General features: G+C 36.7%; 1 protein-coding gene across 2 annotated transcripts; it reads left to right on the plus strand.

Moving 5' to 3' along the window:
- Positions 1–632: 632 nt before the first annotated feature.
- On the plus strand, positions 633–20,575 carry LOC125808671 (uncharacterized). 2 transcript variants are annotated; one of them, XM_049488330.1, is made up of 31 exons: positions 633–804; positions 1,765–1,887; positions 2,706–2,863; positions 3,564–3,608; positions 4,275–4,353; positions 4,443–4,516; positions 4,674–4,780; positions 6,293–6,475; positions 6,842–7,045; positions 7,123–7,339; positions 7,424–7,498; positions 7,642–7,970; positions 8,306–8,504; positions 8,589–8,841; positions 8,913–9,252; positions 9,395–9,575; positions 9,681–9,821; positions 9,953–10,214; positions 10,345–10,788; positions 11,826–12,289; positions 13,328–13,464; positions 13,561–13,742; positions 13,825–14,181; positions 14,484–14,609; positions 14,892–14,957; positions 15,044–16,851; positions 16,940–17,219; positions 17,803–18,036; positions 18,994–19,500; positions 19,683–19,845; positions 20,024–20,575. In XM_049488330.1, the coding sequence occupies exons 1-31, from the start codon at positions 736–738 to the stop codon at positions 20,275–20,277; spliced, it is 8,061 nt and encodes a 2,686-aa protein (XP_049344287.1). In that variant the 5' UTR covers positions 633–735; the 3' UTR covers positions 20,278–20,575. The 2 variants fall into 2 exon arrangements, with proteins under 2 accessions (XP_049344287.1, XP_049344289.1); XM_049488332.1 differs by having other exon boundaries at positions 671–804; positions 10,345–10,770.
- The last annotated feature ends 62 nt before the right edge of the window (positions 20,576–20,637 follow it).

Genomic DNA, 20,637 nt, shown 5'->3' on the forward strand with positions numbered 1-20,637 from the left:
TTCAAACATTGCTCCCAATCGCCTTTCGGATCATGAGGAGCCATCCGCCTTATTATGTCAACTATTCTTCATTTGTAGGATTTCATTAAATATATTATTGTCATTATTTCTATTTTTAAGTTTTGGTCAATTTTGTGATTATTAAAAAGGTGTATTTTTAAAAAAAAAATCAAAATAAAATAATCTCTTTATATTGTATTTAAAAATCCTTGTTTTAATTATAGTATTTGGTAATATAATGTACACACATCCAACTCAGTATAAACTTATTTTTTAGTTTCCATTCGAAGATCAGTACTTGCATTGAAGCTCGATTTGGATTCGCATTGTGAAATTTCACATTCATGCTGAAAAATGTTACATTGGGATAAAACACTTCTTAATAAAGGTCACATTGAAGCTCGATTTAATCTAGATTTATATCGAAAAGTTCCACATTAGACCTAGACGAGTCCGATACTTCTAATTAAAGATCAAAACTCCACCACGATCCTTATGGATAGAAACCAGTATAAAAAATTTAAAAGTAAAAAAACAACCAAACCCTTTGGCCCGAAAAGAAACAAAGTGAACATAAAAACCCATTTTTTGTATACGACGGCGACGCCTCTTCTCTAATTCTTAAACCCTTTTGTTAAACCTCTTTCTTCTTTAGCTTCTTCTTTTTTTTTCCTTCTTCCCCACAGCCGAAATCTACTTACAGTGGGGGCAAAGCAATTGGGGATTCAGCAAATAATGGCAACACATTCAGATATGTATGCTGTTAAATCTCTCAACAAATCCCCGGGTCGCCGCCGTTTTACTGTAAGTTATTTCTTATTTTTCTGAGCTGTTTTAGAGTTGTTACATGTTATAGGAAGATATGGTAGTCGAGGATTAAGGTACAAGTTTTGTAAGTAGTGTAATTTTATTAGTATTGTTACTCTCTTACTATTGCTTCAATTTTAGTATTACCTGTTTTTTCCTTTGCTGAAGTAACTGTATAATTTGTTGTTGCTGTTGTTTTTACGAGCTCGAGGTATCGAAAACAACCTCTCTATCTCCCACCCTTAACCTCATTAAAAAGCAGAGTTGACTAGCTGCCGGTATATCTTTTATGTTACCAGCCACATAGTCCGCCACAGCGTCTTTCACTTATGGGATTATAGTTGGTTTTTTGTTGTTATATTTTCATAAATTTTATGGCCTTCGGTTCAATTTGTTTCTTATTTTCCTTTTAATTTGTTGAAAAAGAATGCATTTTTCCTTTTTTTGTCAACTCTTTAGTTGTACCTTTTCACGTGGCATGTTTAAGACGACAAGATTAAAGGGTATCTTTGGTACATTTAGCCTCTCTTTAATTTAAAGACCACAGTTTCAATTTTTTTTTTACTTTCTTAAATTTAGTGCCAACAAACAAATTGAAACAGAGGGAGTACATCTTATGTAAATGGATGCTCTCTGTTTCGACTATTAATGTTTTGAGGCGGCCTGAATATATCAACTTATTTGCAGTTGCTTGTTCTTCAATCGTAAGATTTAGTGTCTATGTCAAGGGTAGTTATGTCAGGCGCTTTGACTTACAGTCGAACCTACTAAATGTGCAATTGCTGATAGCCTTTTTGCTAGTCTATGATGTAAAAAGTATGAATAACATTAAGCAATTTTTTACGTCTAAAATTTGTACATGAGCCCATTGTACTCATTTTTTGTTGCACCTATGATTGTCAATTGTTTCTTTCCTTTTGTGGGGATTGAATTTGTTGAATTTTATGTATGGTGCAGTTCAAGACATTTTCAGAGCGGATTGAGGATGTTGACATTGATGTGTACAGAAATCTTGACCCTTTAAAAGCTGAGCCCACTGAAGGTTCCTCCTTCTTCCGGGATTGTATTACAGAATGGAGAGTACGTACTTTCATATTGTTGTTTGAAGATTTCTTTTACCTTATATGTAAAAATTGTTGAATATTTAGTTAATTCTTTGTTTTGGGAGAATTTCATTGTTTCAACTGTTTTTTTCATGTTGAATTGCATTAACTTTATATTTCATCTGCGGAGTGTGAACTTTTTTCGTTTTGTTAGCGTGACAGTTACAAGTCTTCTGTTTAGAGATCTTTTATATGGACTTGAACTTGATGTTGGCGAAAAATTGTCAGCAAATCAATTCTGTTGATGATGTTTTGAGAAGTGGGATAAAGCTGTTGTTTCACAAAGTCTTAGAATTAAGTTTTGGATAATGTTAACATCTTTTTGCATTTGATTATGTTTACATTTTTGTATTTGAAGAAGATCCAAACAGTTCGTAAGGGTTCAATCAGGATTTCTTTTCCCTATGAGGCTGTAAAACAAAACACAGAAACAGTTGGTAAAGAGTTCTATAAGTTTCTCCATTGTCCAAATAGTTTGGGATCTGGTACGTGCGTTTGGTTATAGTTTCAGTGCTTATAAGCACCAGTTCAAGCACATTCAGCTCTTAGAGAAGTATTAATGTTGTTCGAAGAACTTGCAAGAAGTACCCATTAGGTATTACACCAGATCCGACACATATATGTCTAAGCAAATGAAGAGTTCATGCAATATAGCTTCTGACTGCTTTGCCATTTGATTTTGAAGTTGCTTTCAACTGCTTTTGATTGTTCGTTTCTTAAATTTTAGGATGTTTTGTCTTTTCTTTTTTGGATTTCCACTTATTTCTCTTCTCTTTTTTTGGGACAAAATAACAGGAATTAAACACTGCAGAGGATTTTATTTCATTTTATGAGGAAATATTTCCCTTGGTACAGACGCTACCGCAAATTATACTGCAGAAGGAACTGATAGTCGCAAAGCTTCTTTCTAGACTGGACATGAAAGGGAGACTATCCCTTGAGCCAATCCTCGGGTATTCTGGGAACTTACTGGATTCTTTTATTGATGATTCACTTGGTTTTTGCTTTTGTCGTCTTGTGAACAAGTACATCTTTTTCTCTCTAGTTTCGGAAGTTCACCGCCTCTTATATCTGAAAAGATTCATAATACTAAAAAAAATAGATTCTGATTGACCAAATTAAGAGCTTTCATGAACAGGAAAAAACTTTCTGATAAAAAAGATAAATAAAAATGTACAGGGAAAGACTTATTGAGGTTTCTTGATTTGTTCTCATTTGAATATAACCCCTTTGCTAGTGGTGAGAGCACGAAGCATGATGTGTGGGTTAGGCTCAAATCACGGGTTCAAACCCTGCCACAGAAAAGCGGGTATTTAAGTGGTGTAGGAAGGGGATTATCTACCAAGTTTTGAACTACGCGCCACTGGCCTCAGAGATTTCTCAGTTATAACAAAATAAAAAAGAAAGAAGAAAATATTACTCCTTTGATTGTTTTTGAAGCATAAATGCTACTTTGTTATCTACTTCAGAATTACATTAGGCTCTCAAATCTCCTAAAAATATTCCTATATCTGTAAAGTGCTTAACTATTCCTAGAATTACATTATTGTTCCCATCATTTTCTTAATAGAGCAACAAAGATAAAGTGCTTAACTATTGCTTTTTCCTCTTTATTGTCAAGTCCCGTTATTGATGAGCTATAGTTATCTGTAGGTTGATTGCCGCCTTATCTAGAGATCTCCTGGAGGACTTCTTACCGTGAGTGCTGCTTCTATCTGATTTTCTTCTTGCTTTCATGCCAATGAACATTGTGGGGATTGTTTAGCACCTTGCTTTTAGTTTCACAACAATAACATTTGGAAATAGTATTGTCATTTCTGGGAACAATTCCTAATATTGTGGCTCCTGCTGTCAGTTTTTCTTTCTTATCTTGTTTGGCTGTCTTTTTGTTTTTATCCTTCTCATTTTGCAGGTATTATCTTCATATTTTAAATTGATACATTTTGTTGGTGTCTGTTTTATTTGTTTCCCTGTTATGTTGCTCGGACTTTTCAAAAAGGTCAACGGATGCATGTCGGATTCTCCAAAAGTAGTGTTTTTTTGAAGAATATGACACAAGTTCAGCATTGAAAGAGAAGGGTTCGTGCAACTTAGTTTCCCTGTGCTTCATCTGTCTAATTTAACGGTGTCGTGAATGGTAAAAAATATTCCATATGACCTTGAAGACGTTTAGTATTTGTGGGTGTGTGCAGATCAACCCAGTCCTAGAACTTCTACAAGTTTGGCATAAAGAACATTTCAACAGTTTTACCCATATCTTTATGCTAGCTTATTCCACTATGTTCTAATACTTCAGTAAGTTTATGCATGCAGAACAGGTTTTAGTTGTTCCTTTAATAATTCTAGTCGTATTTTTGTTGCCAGCTTTCTCCAGAGGATTGCTGACTCTTTGGCGTGTCTTCTCAAAAGTGGTGCTGATAGAGAACCAGATATAATTGAGCAGGTACTGGGTTTTGCGCAAAGTAATCTTTAGTATGTCAGCCTCAACATTATCTTCATATCTGATCTGAATTCTTCTTTGTTGTTTTACAGATTTTCAGGTCATGGTCTTTTATTATGATGTACCTGCAAAAATATCTTGTTAAAGATGTTGTTGATGTTCTAAAGTAAGTTTACCCAACTATCACAGCTTCACTTTGCAGATATGACTGTGATTCTCTGTCAATTCAGCAGATTATACTTATAAGTTGTTCTCTGCAAATAATTGGAGGTTCCACTTGTTTTGGGTGTTAGTAAGTAGCTTATCCCTCTCTCTCTCCACAGGGTAACAGTACAATTAAGATACTATCCCAAGGAGTATGTCCACGAATTTATGGCCGACTCAGTATCATTCATATTGAGGAATGCTCCTGTTAAACAACTTATAAAAGGTATTCTACCTGTGTGCCTGTCATGTGTTCTTGGAGAAATTTCTATTCGTAGAGATGTAGTTGCAAAAGAATATTTGACCTGACCTGTTTAAAGCTATCAGTTTCAAAATGTAATAATCAACTGTTTCTATGTCTTAACTTTGTATATCACTCCTTTATGACCCTTTTTGATGACTTACTATCTTATAGCTTTTAATGCTTTGGGAGTAAACAATTTCGTCATCTCCAAGTCTAAAGAAATGAAATGCATGGAAAATGGCATAATTTGTGTTTATGAACTTTTTAGGTGCCATTTCAAGTATATCTGTTATGGCTGTATTCTTGTTTGCTTCTTTTGGGACTGATTTACTATTATGTATTATTGCCTTTCATCGTAGTTAGAACTATTTGGCTGAGCAGGGAGATTTGGTCTAATTTCCTTCATTGTTACCGTCCTTACTCCCTGTTCTATTTATTTCATGATCTTTTGTCCTCTTGTGCTGTGTGCTACATTCAAATGATTACATAGGCAATGCAGTTATGGAAAGAGTTGACATGACCAGCTTTTGGTGCTCTTAGTTTTGCCCCTAATAGATCTTATCCTGCTCATTATTTAGACCTTAAAGTTTTAATGATGTTCTTTTTACAGCATGATGTTGGACTGTATTATGTCAATTCGTTATTATGTTTTTTAAAGCTTGTGGCAGAGAAGTGCAGAAATATGACTTCAAATGGTCAAGTGTTATGCAATAAGTTAACTGTTGTTTCTAAACAAAAAATATTGATCAAGCAGAACAAGGTTTTCTCTTTTAGGTGCTAAATGCTAGTTATCAGTGAGGTAGTTGAGAAGACTAGGAAAAGAAGTAAAATACCTATTATGGCTCAGTTCCTTTCTAGCATCTGGGTTCGGCATCCCATTGTGCAAATCAAGAATTTATCATAGAAATCCTGATTGAACCCTGATAAGAACCGTATGACGATGACTCATAGACCATTTGTTTCTAAATCAGAAATATTTAACTTCATCAGAAAAAAAAAGATCAAGAAGTACTAAAGAACTGACTAGTAAATAAGCTTGTACAAAGATTTCTGTAAACAAACCCTGTAAAGAGATGCTCAATGTCTGGCAATTTTCTCTTTGATATGCCTGTTTCACGGGAATATAACAGTAAGAATCCTAGGCTGAAATTAGAAAACATTAGTCTTCAAAAAGAAGTGTTAAATACCATCAAATTTGTTATGAATGCTCTAATATTCTCAAGCATCTCGGTAGTTCTAAATAGGGGCTTAGGATGTATTGTCACTCTTCCTATGCCTAGACAGAGTAAAAATGCAGTTGTTGCTATTAGATATTCAGATTTTCTGGAAATCAACTCGAGAGGTATCACTTTGCAGTTCCTTCCTGTTCTGATCTCTTTCGTGTATCTTTCTGTTCATACATGTTTTTTGTTTTTATGATGGGTGAGCAAGGTAAGCACACTGCTATCTTCAGCTAAACATTCCTCATTGCTATTAACTTCTTGAAACCAACAGGAGTGAGGAAGCTTATGTTTGAAGTTGCGAAGAAGCCATTGGAAATAAGAAAGTCCGCTGTCAGTTCACTATTGTGGTATGTTGTGAGAGGAAGCACCTCAAGGTTACACTCAAGGGCTGAACAAGTGTTACGCCTACTGACTGACAAGTCTCTGTTTGTAATAGGTGATCAGTTCACAGGGGGTAAGCTCATCTACCATTGCAGTACTTTCTATTTTGCTGCCTGCAGAAAATCGAAGTGCTAGCTCCGTATAAAATTGCGTTTAGATCTTTCCATGTTCTATATTTTCAGGTGGTAGGATATACAAAATTTATTGTGATTTACATATGAGCTTGAGGAGAAATGTCAAAAAATTTAACATAAAATTTACCATGATTTTAATCATGTATACTCAGTTCATATTAATGTTTTCTTTGTATCTAATGGTTTTAAATATTGTTGGAGCAATGAAATTGTTAAAGCCTTATAAGAAATGGAAGTGTTGTTACAGTCCGTAATATTGTTGGGTCTAGCTTTTCCATTTGACGTGTTTTTTTGGCAAAGTGTAGGTGCTGAGGCTATTCTTGAAGTTCTTGTTCTAGCACTGCAGAGATTATGTGAGGAATTGGAAGCTACAGAGTTGGAGTTGATGTGGGTTTGCTTATATGAGGAGATAACGGAGTGTGTATCTCAAGGCCACCTATTGCACCTTGGTCGCCTTTTATCCCTTCTTGTTTCCACCCTGCAAGCTAGTTACATTCAGAAAATTTCTGGTAGGCTATAAGCGATGTTCATGTGCTTTGCCTTGTACATTATGAAATAGTTTTCTAAGATATTTTGCTTATTCCAGATTACCAAGGGGTGCTACAATTGATCCAGTTACTTGTACAGACTTACATTCTGCCTTATCCTACTGTGAAAGCAATTGATCAAACACCAAACATTGTTGACAAAGTTATGCAGTCAATGCTTTGCATTCTTGATGGTCTATATAGAGCTAATAATATTTCTGCTCTCTCTTCTGTTTCAATGCAATGGGCTCCTGTGTTTGATTTGAGGAATAAGAGGTATTGCCTTTCTTTTGCAAATGTAAGCTTGTCTTCCGGGTGATATTTCTTGCTTGTTTCCCTAACAATTGCCTAATGTTGTAGTTTGCTGTCTTTTGTCGAAGATCTTCTATTGAAGGACCCTTGCATTGTCCATTTCTTCAGAGCTAGCATTATAAGGTCCTGCCCTTGTCCCTGGCTTCACTTTTGCACATGAAAGCACACTTCATGGGATGAATTGTGGTTTCTTGTTTTTTGGTACTTCTTTATATGTGATAATTAATGGTTGCTAACTGATCTTTAATCTTTCAATGACATTTCAGTGCATTAAATGAAATGATTGAGATTTCAGAAGAAGAGGTTATACATTTGCTGCAGATCTTTTTTAAGAGGCTTCCAGCACAAGGGCATAGCTTCTTGGATGAAGTTCCAAATGAGAAGCTTTCAAGAATTCATAGTTTTCTCCGAGAAGCCATTGGCCGCTGGATTCGGCGGATTCAAAAGGAACCATATTCTACCCAAATTGAAGAAAATGAGTTAGCCATTCTGTGGGGAATCGTAGGCTGTTACCCTATAGCAGGTGGTTCAGCAAATGAGTCATTGCTAATGGACTTGGTTAATGCTCTAGATGAGCTTTTGAGTACTGAATCTGGTAAGACATGTTATCTGAGATGAGTTAGATTCCTTAGGGAGAAACTTAGCTATACAAAGTTCTATACCACCTTTGGTATTTATGGGACAAAAAAGAACAAATATTTCACACACCAAGTGCTAAAATTTAATTGGGGGATGTTCATGATATGGACCTTAGTGCCTATATGCTAGAATGTGTCATCTGTTTCTAAAAGAAGCAAATCTTTGATGACCTTGTTGCTGTGAGTCTGTGACCTTCCCCCTCCCCCTCCAATGTATAGGGAATTTTTTTTCACTAAAACTTATTACATGTCTCTCTTTCTGACTGTCCTTTGTGTGCTTTGCTTTTCTTAGCTGACATTGCTGGGCATCCCAGAACTACCTGGCAGAGCTTGGTTGGTGCTGCATTGGGTTCTTATTGCAAGTCACTGACCAGTCAAATTTCCAGATTTGATGATTCTGTCGTAAGCAGTTTCTTAGATCTGGCAAGGAAGCACAAGACATGTTCTCACGTGTTGTCTCCAGTAGCTGATTTTTTGGAATCAGTTTGTGGGTATGTTCATATTTGTTTGAAAATCAGGGTTGTAACTCTTTTTGCTCCTTTCAGTTGGTAACCCCTTTACAATTATGCTTGAAGGTCCATAATCCAAGCTGATGCAAGCACTAAAAAGTATCACCCAGAGCTTGCAGTGAGTAAGTTGGTGGATGCCTTAGGCGTGTTTGCTGCAAATTTGAGCCACCACGACAAGAATTTGCGGCTTTCGACCTTGAGAATATTGTGCCACTATGAACCTTTGACTGATGTCAGTTCTACTAATGAACAGCCCCTTGAGAAGAAAATGAGAATGGATAATCCTCAGACCACTCTTGTGGATTACCATGGCAATAATGTATGAATGTGATACCTTCTCCTTTGTTATGTAATTTCTTCTGTCACTAATCCTTTCCTGGTTATTTCCAGGTGATTCATCTCCTACTTTTGATTGAAGAAACGCCTCTTTCTATTGCGACCAGTAGAAAAGTCATCCTACTGATATCCAAAATACAGATGAGTTTATCTGCTGGGAGGGTAGCTGAAGAGTATATGCCTGTTGTTCTCAGTGGAATTATTGGAATCTTTCATAACCGTTTTAGCTATTTGTGGAACCCGACGTTGGACTGCATAGCTGTCCTCCTCAGTCAATACTTTGCGCTGTTGTGGGACAGATATATTGAGTACCTTGATCATTATCTGTCTGTTTTTCTGGGTTCTCGTGATGAAGCTGCTCAAAGCAAGGGGGAATCGTTAGAAACAGCTAATAGTATGTTCCATCTATTTTATCCCAGATCTCAAAGATAAATTTTATCTGTTGGCTAGCTTTTCTTTTAGTCCATACAGTCCACTGGCTATTCTTTTTATCCACAGTGGTTTTACTTATTAATTATTGTGATATATATTTGCAGATTTGAATGGAAGCTTTAGGTCTTATGTCTGTCCGGTGTCTGATGGTGCGTCATGTGCAACAGTTTTTTCCTTGTTGATTCAGTGCTTACAGAGAATTCCATCTGTTGCTGAATCACGTTCACGACAAATCATCCCTCTGTTCTTGAAGTTCCTAGGCTATAATATTGAAGATCTTAAGAGGTGCATTTTATTTTTCAACTATAGTTTTTAAGGTTTGCAATAAGTATGTGCGCTTCTATCTTCTCCAGTTGACCAGTGTTTATCTGCTTGTTCTGGAAAATGCAGTGTGGAGTTATACAATCAGGAGGGTTCTAAGGGGAAAGAGTGGAAAAGTGTTCTTCAAGAATGGCTGTCCTTATTCAGACTGATGCGAAACCCTAGGTCTTTTTATCTCAATCAATTCTTCAAGGAGGTTTTGCTGTACAGGTTTGCGTTTTGGATTATTCTCAACAGTCAAAATTTGTGTACTTCATTAAATCTTTTTTGAGGTTACCTATTAATTGTATTCTTCCTTCTTTTTATTTATTTATTTATTTATTTTGGGGTGGGGGATTCAGACTTCTCGAGGAAGATGATGCTGACATGCAAAGTAAGGTCCTTGATTGCCTGTTAAATTGGAAAGATGACTTCTTACTTCCGTATGATCAGCATCTAAAAAATCTGATCAATTCGAAAAGTCTGAGGGAGGAGCTCACGACGTGGAGCTTATCTAGGGAATCAGATCTTGTTGATACAAGGCATAGAGCTTTCCTTGTGCCTGTTGTTATCAGAGTACTGTCTCCAAAAGTCAGAAAGTTAAAGGCTCTCGCTTCTCGTAAGGTATTTATCAAATTTATTCAATTTTCTCTGACCTCTAGTATCATAGCTTTTTGTTTCCTGTTCTTTACGTTCTCTTCTTTATTTACCATTTCCAGTATAATACGGTAACTCAATGCATTATTTGTCTCAGCATGCAAGTGTCCATCATCGAAAGGCGATTCTTGGCTTCTTAGCTCAGCTAGATGTTGAAGAGCTTCCTCTTTTCTTTGCTTTGCTAATAAAACCCCTTGTATCGGCTTCACAAGGTGCTGCAGCAAAGAGTGCATGGCCCTGGACTACACCTGGAGTTCTTCAGCATGGGCTTGACTCATTTAGTGTCTTGGAGCATTTTTCCAGAGATTGTATCAATGCCATTTCATGGAAGAAGAGATATGGTTTTCTACATGTAATTGAGGATATTGTAGCTGTTTTTGATGAAGTGCACATTAGCCCTTTTCTTGACCTGTTAATGGGATGCATTGTGCGTCTCTTGGACAGCTGTACATCAACTCTTGAAGGGACACGAAATGATGGGACGCTGGCTGATCATGCTCACCAAGTAGAGGATAAAACCGTGGTAATGTCATCATCTGCTGTTAGTCTAGCAGGTTTACTTTTAGAAAAAAAGACTGATGTTGTTGCCCAAAATATTGTATTAGGTGGTTGACACTTAATATTAATGGTAAATGATTTTTTTTGAGAAAGAAATAGTAAATGATTTTGTATATCCCTTGATTTGGTTTTTGGTGGTTGACAGTATTAGTATTCCTTTCAGATCACCCTTGAGCAATAACCTAAAAGAGGTAGCTTTTTTGAGGGTGGTTTGGTCAACTATTCATAAAATTTATGGCTTAAAATGGGGAAGGGATGGGAGGTACGAATTTTCCCATTTTTCCAGTTAGAGTAAACTTCATTTTGGTTTTAATAGGCGACAGGAACACTCTGTATAGTATGCCGTTTTCTTTTCATGGGTATTTATGTTTGATCTCGAGAGGAATCAAGAACTTTTACCTGCTGCTAACGTAGTTTTCCTCTATATAATCTCTGAGAAAACTAAAGGAAACTTTGTGTTTGGGTGTGGTTTGTAGAGGAGTATCATGAAGGGGTGGGAGGAAGCTAAACAAATTAAGGGACACCTTTAAGGGCCCTTAATTTGTTTGGTATGCAATGGGTGATGCTGGGTACTGTGAAGGAAGTTGTGCAAAGTTGGACCCATAGAAGGGGGAAGAGAAACCTGAGGACATGGGGTGTTGCCCCTTTAGTAATCATGTAGATCATTTGGAAAGAGAGCAGTAAGATTGCATTTGAATGGGTGGAACTAGATTTTGTGAAAATGCAAATTAGTGTTTTATCTCTAGTTTCTTTTTGGTGTATTTGTGAGGTCCCTATTTGTATGGAGGATTGGATCATTTTTGTTGAGAACCATGTTTTGGTGTAGGTTCTGTTCTTTTGATATATGGTTTGCATACAGGGTTTCCCTCAATTGATAATCAAATTATTTACCTTATTAGAAAAAAGGCGGCTCTGTGTTTGTGGTGAAGTAGTGAATTGAATGAAGAAATACTTATTAACCAGTATTTGAAAATACTGTATAGAAAAATCTTATTAACCAATGTCTTTGTTTTTGTGCAGACGAACATGGCTGCAAAGCAGTGCAAGGATTTGAGATCTTTATGCCTGAAGATCATCTCTTTTATCCTTAGCAAATTTGAAGATCATGATTTCAGTCCTGAATTTTGGGATTTGTTCTTTATGTCAGTAAAACCCTTAGTTGCCAGTTTCAAACAGGAAGGTGCTAGTAGTGAGAAAGCAAGCTCGTTATTTTCTTGTTTTCTGGCTATGAGTAGAAGTTCCAAACTTGTGCCTCTGTTGTCCCGAGGAAAGAACCTTGTACCTGATGTATTTTCGATGCTAGCAGTCTCAACAGCATCAGATGCCATCGTTTCCTCAGTTATTAAGTTTGTGGAGAATCTGTTATATCTTGATATTGAGCTAGGTCATGAAGACAACCCACTTAAGAGATTACTGCTTCCTCACGTTGATGTACTAGTATGCAGTTTGCATCATCTTTTTGTACATGACGGTGCACATAAGAGGTATGACAATGTGAAATTAATGTTGTTGCTTTAATTTTTTTCCCTCTTTGAAGATTATGTCAATTTATAGGACTTCAATATCATGCTCAAAATTGACCCATATGCTGAAAATATTTCCTTGCTGGTTATAGCTTATTGCACAAATCTTTAAATAACTAATCCATGTAAATCGTATATTCGTTTGGCTTGCGACTTACCAGCCTCGAAATTGTTCCTTAGCTGATATTACAAATTTTAACAGTCACCTCAGGATATGATGTCTTATGACATTTTAACAATTAGAGAGCCTATCAAAATGTGTTATCTTCACATCAAATGTGGTTGGATAATAATGTACATAATGCTCAAGTTTTGTCTGACCACAGTTTTACTTGCATTTGTAAGTGCTAACTATGACTATTCACATAGGACTCAAATATCATCTTAAAGAATATAGTGGCACTCTTAAACAACTATCTAGGTCAGTGAAGGAAAATTCTATTTTCAAGAAGTACTCAGTATGAACTTATCTTACTGGCACCTCGTACATTGATTCTTAATGCTTCATCAGCGTCCTGTTCCTTTTCACTATCGATTTTCTTCGCTGCTATTTGGAGCTACCAACTTGAGTTTGTATTGGCTTGTTCTTTTATTCTAATTCATTTTTTCTTAAATCGATGGGGATTAGTGAATCGTTTCTGTCCACAAGACCAGGATCCTTAGTTCATTGCTTATCCTATACCTGACTTATATATGAGCGGGAGATTCCCCCCCCGCGCGCACACACAAAAAAAAGGAAAGAAAAACACATGTATGCTACCCAAAAAAAAGGAGGAAAGAAAAGAACACAAAGTATGTTCCTGTCCAACTAGATCTTTTTCTTTGTAGTTTTCTAGCTTTATCTTCCATAGTTCTCCCACCCCACAACTACAAGAGAGAGTGTACGTGCCATCCACCCTATATGGCTAAGTGGACTTAGCATCCTCTTTATGTAATTAAGTGTTATATGAGATGCACTAGCATCAGTTCTCCTCTTAACTGATGTACTCACTTTTCCAGGAAGATTGTCAAATATCCTGGGGAAAAAGAGCTCAATGTCTTCAAGCTTTTATCGAAGCACATTAAGGGACCATTGGCTGCAAGGAAGTTTCTTGACATCTTGCTTCCGCTTCTGTCAAAGAGATCCAAAGACCCTGGTCAGAGTCTCTCAGTTTTGTCTTACAGTTTAGGTGGACCTGTTTGGTCTCATGTCCTTGCTCTTTTTCTAAGATTACCTTTCTTTCTGGTTGCAGAGATTTGTGTAGGCACTTTACAGATTATTAAGGATATTGTAGAACCATTGGGTAGTGAAAGCAGTAAAAAGATCATCAAATCTGTTTCTCCACTCGTAATTTCTGCTGGCTTGGATGTCCGTACTTCTATTTGTGATGTTCTTGATGCTGTCGCAGGGAATGATTCTTCTGTACATCCTACGGTATTACTAGACCATCTAGTTTTCTTTTGAACTTGTTGCTTTAGGTGTTTGTTGACGTGTAACACCTCTTAATTTCATACAGGCAAATCTTCTTCGTGAATTGAATGCCACGTCTACTGTAGAGTTGGGAGATCTTGATTATGATACCGTGATTGCTGCTTATGAAAAGATAAGTGCAGATTTTTTCCAGACTGTCCCGGAAGAGCATGCATTGATTATTCTGTCACATGCTATACATGATATGTCATCTGGGGATCTTATTTTGAGACAGAGTGCATATAGATTGTTGCTTTCGTTTGTTGAGTTTTCTAGTCAAATACTCGATAGAGAGTTGAAATCTGATCAAGAATCTTCTGGAGCCTGGGTTAGGCATATTCTAAGCAACTTCTTTTTGAAGCACATGGGTACTGCAATGAACAAAGAAGATACAATCCAGAAGGTATGGAATACAAGAGCTGAAAAAGCTTTAGTTATCTGGTTACTTTTCTCTATTTTCCTTTCTTGCCTTTGATTTCCTTTTGTGTTTTCCAGCCATCAACACTTGAATCAGTTATTTGTTTTGCTAGTGGTTATTCATGCGACATGTTTTTTTTCGTCTACATGTCTCAAGGTTCCTCTCCCCCGCTGGTCAGTAGAGGACTGACCCGGTAGTGGAGGGAGGGACATTGTTAGGCTGTAGTGGGCAGGTTATGCATTTCACAAGGATTGGAGTTTCTGCTAATGTTGGTTTTCTGATTTTAGGTATGGATTGATCTACTTCGAGATATGGTCTTGAAGCTTCCAACAGTGGAAGACTTCAAATCATTTGCAGTTCTTTACAGTGAAGATCCAGAGCAGGACTTTTTCAACAATATTGTGCATTTGCAAGTAAGTTATTCCCATGCCATAGATTTTTTGGTATATGCTATATCTACTCTGCAAGTTAATCTTAAGTTGGTGTAAAGTTACGGCTCCATTTTATTTATGCTTCTCCATTAGTAGTATTAGAAGTATTAGTTTTATGCTTTAACGGGAAGATACTTCAGTACCTTACACGGTTACACCTTCTCATGATGCTATTTATTCTCTCTTTACTGAAAGGACACATGGTCCAAAAACTAGTTCTTTTTGTGCTTTCTCACCTTATGCCATTACATTATGTTTATCCAGAGACACAGGCGAGCAAGGGCTTTGTTACGCTTTAAGAATGTCATCAGTTCCGGGAATCTGTCTAAGGTGGTTACTTGCCTTTTTCTTTTAAGCATCAATTTGTGCTCTGTATTGCTAAGCTGTACTAATAGTTGGGAATAATTCTGGTGCAGATTCTCATAAATAAAGTGTTTATCCCTCTTCTCTTTAAAATGTTGCTTGATGGACAAGTTGGAAAGGGTGAAAATATTAGAAGTGCATGTTTGGAAGCTGTTGGATCAATTTCTAAATTCATGGACTGGAGATTGTATTATGCATTACTCAATAAATGCTTTCGGGAGATGACACTGAAACCAGATAAACAAAAGGTGTTATTGCGGTTAATAAGCTCCATTTTGGACCAGTTCCATTTCTCAGAGACTCCTTCTGATCATGTCACCAAGGATTCTATGCAAGATAATCAAAATACTAGTTTGATAGAGTCCGGCAAAATCATTGGCTTTTCTGAACTTGCGGAAATACAAAAGTGCCTCCAAAAGGACATGCTTCCCAGGGTACACAAAATGTTGACTGCTGATACTGATAATCTCAATGTAAACATCAGTCTAATTCTGCTTAAGTTGCTCAAGCTACTTCCTGGAGACATCATGGAATCGCACCTTCCATCTATAATGCATCGCATAGCGAATTTCCTTAAGAATCGTTTGGAAAGTGTTCGTGATGAAGCCAGAGCTGCTTTGGCTGCTTGTTTAAAAGAACTAGGGCTGGAGTACTTGCAATTTGTTGTCAAAGTCTTGAGAGGCACTCTGAAGAGAGGATTTGAATTGCATGTTTTGGGATTCACTCTCAATTTTCTACTATCAAAATTTCTTCTAAATCCCAGTAGTGGGAAGTTGGATTATTGTTTAGAGGATCTTCTCTCGATTGCAGTAAATGATATACTTAGTGATGTTTCAGAGGAGAAAGAGGTTGAGAAGATTGCTTCAAAGATGAAAGAGACTAGGAAGCAGAAGTCATATGATACCCTTAAATTGATTGCCCAAAGCATCACATTCAAAACACATGCTCTGAAGCTGCTTGCGCCAATTCTTAAGCATCTACAGAAGCAGCTGACTCCAAAAGTAAAATCAAAATTTGAGAATATGTTCTCTCATATAGCTGCTGGAATACAGTGTAATCCTTCCGTTAACCAGAAGGAACTCTTTATCTTTGGATATGGTCTGATTAAAGATGGCATAAAAGATGAATCTCCAGGGCATGCAGAGACATCGACTTTAATGGAAGGTAAGCAAAAAAAAGATGGAGTAAGCAGCCAGATTGCTAAATCAGATAAGTTGGTCAGCGTTGATCCACGATATTCCCATCTTATTACCGAATTTGCTCTTGGAGTGCTTCAGAATTACATGAAGAACATGAAATTTGACAAGAAAGATGAGCAGTTGTTGTCAATGCTAGATCCATTTGTAAGATTATTGGGTGAATGCTTAAACTCAAAATATGAGAATGTCATGTCTGCCTCACTTAGGTGCTTATCTCCTCTGGTGAGGCTCCCTTTGCCATCTCTTGAATCTCAGGCAGAGAAGATAAAGAATTCATTACTGAATATTGCTCAAGGTTCAGTAACTTCCAGTAATCCATTATTGGAGTCTTGCGTTAAGTTGCTAACTGTGCTTTTGCGTAGCACTAAGATCACACTTTCTACTGATCAACTGCATATGCTAATCCAGTTTCCTCTTTTTGTTGATCTTGAAAGAAATCCCTCTTTTGTGGCTCTCTCACTGTTGAAAGCAATAGTGAGTAGGAAGTTGGTAGTTGCAGAAATCTATGATATAGTTAACCGTGTTGCAGAGTTGATGGTGACTAGTCAAGTTGAATCAATTCGTAAGAAAAGCAGCCAAATTTTGCTGCAGTTTTTACTGGACTACCATATATCTGAGAAACGTCTTCAACAACATCTTGATTTCTTACTTTCAAACTTAAGGCAAGGACATAAGGGCACAATCAATAATTTCATTTGGTAAAATTTATAGATGGTGACATATCTGTAATGATGTTTTTGAATTTTTCAGATATGAGCATTCAACTGGAAGAGAAGCTATCCTTGAAATGCTTCATGCTGTTATAATGAAATTCCCAGTTAGCATCATAGATGAACAATCTCAGACGTTTTTTCTGCATTTGGTGGTTTGTCTGGCGAATGATCGTGACAACAGAGTCCGTTCAATGACTGGTACAGTCATAAAGTTACTTGTTGGACGAGTCAGCCCCCGTTCACTCCAGTCAATTCTTGAGTTTAGTCGGTCCTGGTATCTGGGAGATAAACCACATTTATGGAGTGCTGCAGCACAGGTAAACGAGTGAAAACCCCAAACTGTTCTTTTATTCAACTACATTATGCCATTGTGGAGCAAGTTTGGAAATACCGAAGAAGGATTACAAGTTCCATATGGCATTTACTTTTTTCATATTTGTTTATGTATATGAACTATGAATTAAATAGCCGGAAGAATGGACAAAATGCCTTAGTCTTTTGTATTTTTGGGAGATGGGAGATGTTTTGAAGGAAAGGAATGGGAGATGTTTTGAAGGAAAGGTTAGCAGCCCAGAGGAGATCAAGATGAAATGCCTTAGTCTTTTGTATTTTTGGTGTAAGCAAAATTTAGTGGGGGAAGTAGATAGCCTTGTGGAGTTTAAAAGCCAATTGTAAAGTTAGTTTTGTCTTTTTGGATTTGAGTATGATGGCACCCCTTGGGGGTTTGTAAATCCCACCTCATCGATTTTGATGAGGTCTTTTGTGTGAATACAAAGTTACCTATTTCAAAAAAAATGGACAAAAACTGACCTCATTATTTTGTCATGAATCTGAGATATAACTCCTTCCTCATCAAAAAATAGAAAAACATGTTTCAAGACTTCATTATTTCTTTTACAGGTTTTGGGGTTACTCATTGAAGTACTTAAAGATGGTTTCCAAAAGTATATTGATTGCCTCCTACCTGTTATGAGAAACATCTTGCAATCTGCTGTTAATATTCTTACAAATAAGCAAGTGGATCTACCGAATGATGCAACAATTTCATCTTGGAAAGAAGCATATTATTCACTGGTTCTGTTTGAGAAGATATTAAATCAATTTCCTAAGTTGTGCTTCAGAAAGGAACTTGGGGTATTTATTCCTTTCTTTTAATCCTATGTTAGAAATTAAAGTGACTACTACTAGGTACTAACTGATTACTTCTGTAAATAAGACAACAACAACAACATATGAACATTTATAAGATTTGCCTGCCATCCAGACTTATTCTATTGGGATAAAATGGAGCTAATGGATATTCATAACTGGTTGAATGCTGCCTTTTGAGACATTGTTTTGATACTCTATAGCACATATTGGATGTTTGTTTCTGTAGAATGTAAAAAGATAAAATATCTTCTATATCTATCCTCTATAGAATGGATATTAGTCTCTGTAGAATGAAAAAAATTACTATATTTTCTCTCTCTATCCTTCATTTCATTAGTGCTAGTGCTGCTGTATTTCATTATTTTAGCTATGGTCTTAAAATATAGGAGAGCTAAAACCAAGTCATCCATAATATGTCCAACTTAGCATATGTACGAGGGGACTTATGTGAAAACCACTGGACCTCATTTTGCTTTGTGATAGATTTAAGAAATGAATTACTTTTTGGTGTGGCTAAAACCACTTCGGTGAAATTGCTTTGGTCCTCAAACTTAGGCAGCATGCCAAAAGATAGTTTGCAACTACAGACTAGGTGTAAAGTTAAGAAGTATTTGAAAATCAAGTGCTTAGAGTTTGAATAGTATACTGCGCTTAAAGTTTGAAGAGGATACTTTTACTTTGGTTTGATGCACTTGAGCCGAGGGTTTTTTGGAAACAGCCTCTCTACCTCCACGAGGTAGTGGTAAGGACTGCGTACACTCTACCCTCCCCTCCCCTGACCCCACTTAGTGGGATTTCACTAGGTATGTTATTGTTGTACTGGGGAAAGTACGCTCCACAGCTACCACACTCCCATTTCCAGATTGCCAATAACTTGTCCTGTTCTTTGGATGAATTCATATTTGTTTTCTGACTATTATTTTTATTGACATCTCATAGGATCTGTGGGAAGCAATCTGTGAGTTGCTTTTGCATCCGCATCTGTGGTTGCGCAACATATCAAACCGTCTTGTGGCTTGCTACTTTGCCACTGTGACTGAGGCTTGTAAAGAAAACCTTGAACTGCCACAAGAAACTTACTTTTTGATGAGGCCAAGTAGACTTTTCTTCGTAGCTACTTCTCTTTGTTGTCAGCTGAAGGTGCTGCAGACTGATGATGCTGCCAGTGATCTCATTACTCAAAATCTTGTCTTTTCAATTTGCTCTCTGCATTCATTCTTAGGAAAAAATGAATGTAAAGATAAGTTCTGGTCCACCATTGAACATGACGAGCAGGGTCTTCTACTTAAGGCTTTTCAACAGCTTGATTCAAGGAAAGGGAAAAACATCTATCTGTCTCTTGTGTCTGACCTTAGCGATCAAGAAGATGAAGGCCAGCGCTACTTGGTCATTTCTTATTTGCTTAAGACAATGGGAAAGATTTCCCTTCATGTGGAGGATATGCAGGTGGGTGATTAATTAAGGATATCTCTGTTTGCTCGACTCGCAAAAAATTTCTTAGCCTAGTCATTGCTATGTAATTTACCTTCTCGTTGTTTTCCAAAAAAAATATTTTGGGCCTTACTCTCCCATATATGGTGCTAGGAGTGCCTGTTCTCATGCTGTGGAATGTGCACAATTTTTTGCAGATGAGAATTATCTTCAATTGTTTCAAATCAGTTTCACCAAAGCTTATAGATCAGAGTAGATTGTTGTCCCCTGAAGGTGAGGTTGATTGCCAAAGCTTTGCATATCATATTCTGTTGCCCCTGTACAAAGTTTGTGAAGGATTTGCCGGAAAAGTTATATCAGGTATGGTCTCTCATTTAATCTTTTGCTAACTTATAGTTTCAAGTGTCTGTCCATACTATCTTATATGCCAAGTGCTAGTCGCATTTACAAATATTCTTTACTTCCTTTTTGGCTTCCGAGTGATTAAATTTTGTAGTCCTTATTATATTTGATGATTATGTTTACATCATCTCCACAGACGACGTGAAACAACTGGCTGAAGGAGTGCGGGGGAGCATAAGCAATGTTATAGGAACACATATTTTTGTCCAAATCTACAGTCATATAAGGAAGAATATCAAATCGAAGAGGGATAAGAGGAAACAAGAAGAGAAGGTCATTGCTGTGGTCAATCCAATGAGAAATGCCAAGAGAAAGCTGAGGATCGCAGAAAAGCATAAAGCACACAAGAAGAGGAAAATGATGTCAATGAAGATGGGAAGATGGATGTAGTAGAATATGTACTATTATAGGGCTACAGAGCCATTATTAGGGATGAACAATGGAGCATCAATCTTCGATAGCAGTAGCTTCTATAGAAAATTTTGTTTAATTTGTAACCAAAGTTTCCATTGTATAGTGCTAGTATGTTGAGTTGCACTAAAAGCTTAGTTTAAAAAATTGAATCAACTTTTTCATTGTATAGTGAATATAGTGTCTCTTTGATTAACCTACAATGCCAGAGAACATTATAAGTGATTGAACTGTGTAATTTATTGATTTTTAGTAATGGAGAAGAACTTTCTTCTTTTTTTGGAATGCAAAAAGAAGAAACATGTGGTTTTACTTGGTGTATGTCGCACTGAATGGAAA

The sequence above is a fragment of the Solanum verrucosum genome, unplaced genomic scaffold (genome assembly GCF_900185275.1).
Source record: "Solanum verrucosum unplaced genomic scaffold, falcon-dt-bn FXZP01000218.1, whole genome shotgun sequence".
Classification (NCBI taxonomy): domain Eukaryota; kingdom Viridiplantae; phylum Streptophyta; class Magnoliopsida; order Solanales; family Solanaceae; genus Solanum; species Solanum verrucosum.